Source organism: Anolis sagrei, chromosome 5 (assembly GCF_037176765.1).
Source record: "Anolis sagrei isolate rAnoSag1 chromosome 5, rAnoSag1.mat, whole genome shotgun sequence".
Classification (NCBI taxonomy): Eukaryota; Metazoa; Chordata; class Lepidosauria; order Squamata; family Dactyloidae; genus Anolis; species Anolis sagrei.
This window is the reverse complement of record NC_090025.1, coordinates 180,603,593-180,608,039: the sequence shown is the minus strand read 5'-3', so window position 1 is coordinate 180,608,039 and position 4,447 is coordinate 180,603,593. Positions and strand designations below refer to the sequence as shown.

The 4,447-nt window shown below is 45.9% G+C and overlaps 1 protein-coding gene across 1 annotated transcript in view; it reads left to right on the top strand.

Annotated features, from left to right (window-relative positions):
• Positions 1-1,502, top strand: part of LOC132777351 (perilipin-3-like) — an 8,130-nt gene extending 6,628 nt beyond the window's left edge. The window contains exon 7 of the mRNA XM_060779700.2: positions 915-1,502. Within this exon, the coding sequence (XP_060635683.2) occupies positions 915-1,277 (363 nt within the window). The 3' untranslated portion in view covers positions 1,278-1,502. The remainder of the gene's footprint in view (positions 1-914) is intronic.
• The last annotated feature ends 2,945 nt before the right edge of the window (positions 1,503-4,447 follow it).

Here is a 4,447-nt window from a genome sequence, read left to right as displayed (position 1 = left end):
GAATCAGTTTTTGGTCAAATTCAGATTTGGTTTGGTTATTAGTGGTGCTGATTCAGAATATTGCAAAATATTGCTGCCAGGTGGGTTTTCTCTGTCCTGGCCTGGGAAGCCTCCTAAGGTCAAGAAAGCGCTGGTGAGGGCAATGCACTGGCTTTTCCTACCTTCACTCCCTCGCTCTCCTCCAATGGCAGCACACACCTCCGGCACACCAATTTTCCCTGCATGTCTCGCAGCCCTTATTTTAGGTCTCATGGCCCACAGGTTGGGAACCACTGGAATAAAATGACCATGATCCATTTAAAAGGTGTATTATCTTTCCTGGAAGACCCAAGAAAGGAGTTTTTCCTTTTCTTTTAGCTTGGAGAGAAGGTTGGTGTGTGGAGGGGAAAGGAGAATCAAGGGATGCAAAAACAGCTTGTAGGGATCATACTCTAGCTAGTTTTGCTGTACATGTTTTTGGACTAGAATTCCCATAATCCTTCACCATTGAATATGCTGCTTTGACCCAACAGTTGAGGCAAACGTAAATAAAGGTGGTTTTGGGTTGCTGTGAGTTTTCCAGACTGTATGGCCATGATCCAGAAGCATTCTCTTTGGAGAATGCTTCTGGATCATGGCCATACAGCCTGGAAAATTCACAGCAACCCAGTGATTCTGGCCATGAAAGCCTTTGACAACACAAAGGAGGCTTTGTTTGTTGCAAGAGATCAGAAGGAGAGAGGTAGTTAAGGGAAGAGCTGTAGCTGCCAGGGCTAAGGAATAAGTAATTTTACTTTAAATAAAGGTGTTAAGATTTGCACTCAACTGTTGTACTACTGATAAACAGAGCGAAAGGTTCTATGGTCATGTTTTGTATTAATAGAAGTACTTTGACATGCTCCTATTGGTGCTGAGTAATGATCTGTGTATTTTAGGAGGTAGACCTCCGTGCCATCACAATGTTCCAGAACATGATCCAGCAGCTGCAGACCACTTTCCAGACATTGACATCTAGCATACAAGGATTTCCTTCAAGCTTGCAAGACAAGATGCATCAAATCCGCGAAAGCACCAAAGTACTCCATGCTTCCTTATCAAATGCTGGCTCCTTCCAGGAACTCTCCAACACCATCTTGGCCCAAAGCTATCAGACAGTGCAAAAAGCTCAAGAATATATGGAAGAGCTGCGGGAATACATAACCCATCACACACCCCTCTCTTGGCTTGTGGGACCTTTCATTCGGTTGCCCAAGCCACCTACTGAAGGAGACCAAAGAGTGAGGCAAGATCAGTTGTAGTAATATTGCTATTGCTGCAGAGGGCAGGACTGTATTGGATTATATATATAATGAGAGGCAAATTCACTTGATGTAAATTGTGGGTGACAGGCTGCCCAGGAGTCACTTCAAAATAGACATTACACTCATCCCAAACCCCCACATATTTTAAAATGGCAAAATCCTGCTATGACCTGTTAATGTGGAAGTGATGGTAATTAATTATTCTGTCAGAACTAGCGATATTATTGGGATCACGTCGTTTATAGAGTGGTGGGTGGGAAGGGTGTTTGTGTGTGGAGAGAAACTGCCTGGGGGAAACTTACATTGTGAGACTTTCCAAAACACACATTTTAAAATGGAGTCCTGATATGACCCAAAGCATAGTACTATGTCTAGTAATGAAGTGATGGAAGTGACTAGCCTTATCAAGAACTAGTGATATTATTTTGGGTTTATGGGCTGGTGGAAAGTGGCATGAGGACAGTTTTTTTTTTCTGGGAAAGTGTTGAAAGTGTATTCAAATAAAGTCGGCTTTGTAAGGATTCAAGTCTTGGCTCTTACTGGTTCTGATGGGGTGAAATTAAGTCTGCTTAGCAAACTGAAGTATCCAAGACCTTCTCTACTGTAGATCCCCCTCCACCAATGACAGATCCCACTACAAACCCTGGTTATTAAAGAAGCCAGAAATCTCCCTGTAAATTCTCTGTCAAGTCTAAAATGGATGTTGAGCAATCATTGATTTATCTGCTATTCTGAAACTAATTGTAATTACTCTGGCCTTTTTAAGAACTAGGTAGTAGGGAAGAAGAGCATGCAAAGATGCAGCAGCAAGTAAACTTCCACCAAAAACTTGGATGCTTTATTTATTTATTTACAGTATTTATATTCTGCCCTTCTCACCCCAAAGGGGACTCAGGGCACATCACAGTGCACATGTACACAGCAAATATTCAGTGCCGTTTTTGGACATACAAGGCACACAGACAGAGATAATTCAGCATTTTTACCAACTTCAGCTCCTGGAGGTTGCTAAATTCCAGCCATGAGGGGAGTTGTTGCTTCATCAGTTATGATGCTGAGCCTTTGGTCGTAGTATTTCCTCCTTGCTCTTTGATCTTTGACATTTTTAATGGGGTCCTAAATTAATCTCCCTGCATTAAATGAACCCTAATTTCTCTACTCACAGCTCAGCTGTTTTTGAACTGCTTAGGTGAACAGTAAGCTGGGCTATTAACAGTTGGGAGCTCATACCTGACTCAGGCTTCAAACTTGCCACCTTCCAGTTGGCAATGATTTATTGCTGCTAGTGATTAACCAGCCTGGCTGATGTAACACTAACTCTTCTGTAGCAGTTAGAATTGTTCAAATGAGGTGAAGAAACTGTTGATGCAGATGTTTTACTTAAGACTAATATTGAGTGCATGCTCTTCTCACCAAGGATGTCCCGTCCCACAAGAAACACCTTTGGGTAAAGTTTTGGCTGACTGGGGTAGGCTGGCAGGTTCTTCCCTGCCTCCAGCCAAAAATGGCCAGGCTTTGTATGAATAAATGGCCACTCGGATCCCTCGGAGGAAGGAGCCAGCTGGCCAGTTCATGGCAGCTGGGACTGGGAGACCATCCTAGAGTTGGCCTCTCCTGCATGCTTTATGAGTATGTGCCAGAGGGAGGGAGAAAGGGGGGAAGGGAGCCCAGCTCTTACCATGCAAGGATATAGGGATCCCACCCCCAGCCCCCTGAAATCTCTCTCTAGACCCCCCCTCCCTGCCCTAGTGTGTAATACCCTATACATTTTCATTTCTCTTTCCTCTCCATGACCCCCTCCCCTTCCTTTCCCATTTGCCCTTCAGAATCCCTGTTTGCTCTCCCAGAGCATTTCCTTTTCCCCTCTCCTTTGCCACCTCCATAAACTGCAAAGGGAAGGTGCAGCCATTTTCCCACACTTCACCCCTCCCCCCCAAAAAAAAATCACGGCATGTTTCTGGGGGAAAGCATGACCAGATCCTATTTTCTCCTGCTTTACAAGAGAACTCTCTCTTTTTCCTGCGGCCCTCTTTGGAGAAGGGGGGGGGGGGGGTGGCTGGGGGAAATGAACTATAGAAGGAACCCTTTTTTTCCTAGCCCCAGGGCTCTCCTTCCCTTCCTTTGTAAACTAGGAAGTTACAGGATGAGGAGGAAGAGAAGAGGAAGTAGTAGTAGTAGTTTATTTGATAAGCACGCCACCACTGCTGAAGAGTTCTGGATAATGTGTAGGGTTGCACAGATGTTTGCGGCATTTTGTTTTGCTATAGGTCAGGGACATCACACTCCTAAAACAACTTAAATGTCAAGGTCAACAAAGTATAATACACACAACTCTACTACTCTTTTCCACCCAACTCCAAGGAGGCTTCTCGGGTGCTGGATGAGTGCCTGGCCGCTGTGGCTATCTGGATGAGGAAGAACAAGCTGAAGATCAATCCCAACAAGACAGAGGTCCTCCTGGTCGATCGTAAACCGGATCAGGGTATAGGGTGGCAACCTGTGTTGGATGGGGTTACACTCCCCCTGAAGTCACAGGTCCGCAGTTTGGGTGTCCTCCTGAATTCATCACTTACGCTTGAGGCTCAGGCGTCGGCAGTGTCCGGGAGGGCTTTTGCACAATTGAGACTTGTGCACCAGCTGCGACCGTACTTCACAAAGGCTGATCTGGCCGGGGTGGTCCATGCCTTGGTCTCCTCTAGATTGGACTACTGTAATGCACTCTACGTGGGGCTGCCCTTGAAAACAGCTCGGAAATTTCAACTGGTTCAACAAGTGGATGTTAACTGGTGCTCCCTACAGAGAGAGGTCAACCCTTCTGTTCAAGGAGGTCCACTGGCTGCCGTTTATCTTCTGAGCCCAATTCAAGGTGCAGGTGCTTACCTATAAAATCCTAAACGGTTTGGGACCATCCTACCTGCATGACCGCATCTCCGTTTATGAACCCACGTGTTCTCTTCATTCATCCAGAGAGGCTTTGCTCGCGATTCCCTCTGCATCGCAGGTGCGTCTGGTGGGGACGCGAGACAGGGCCCTTTCTGTGGTGGCCCCCTGATTCTGGAACATCCTCCCCAAAGACATTAGACAGGCCCCTAGGTTGGCAGTCTTTAGGAAGAACTTGAAGACCTGGCTGTTCCGATGTGCCTTTCCAGAATAGGAAAACTCCAACA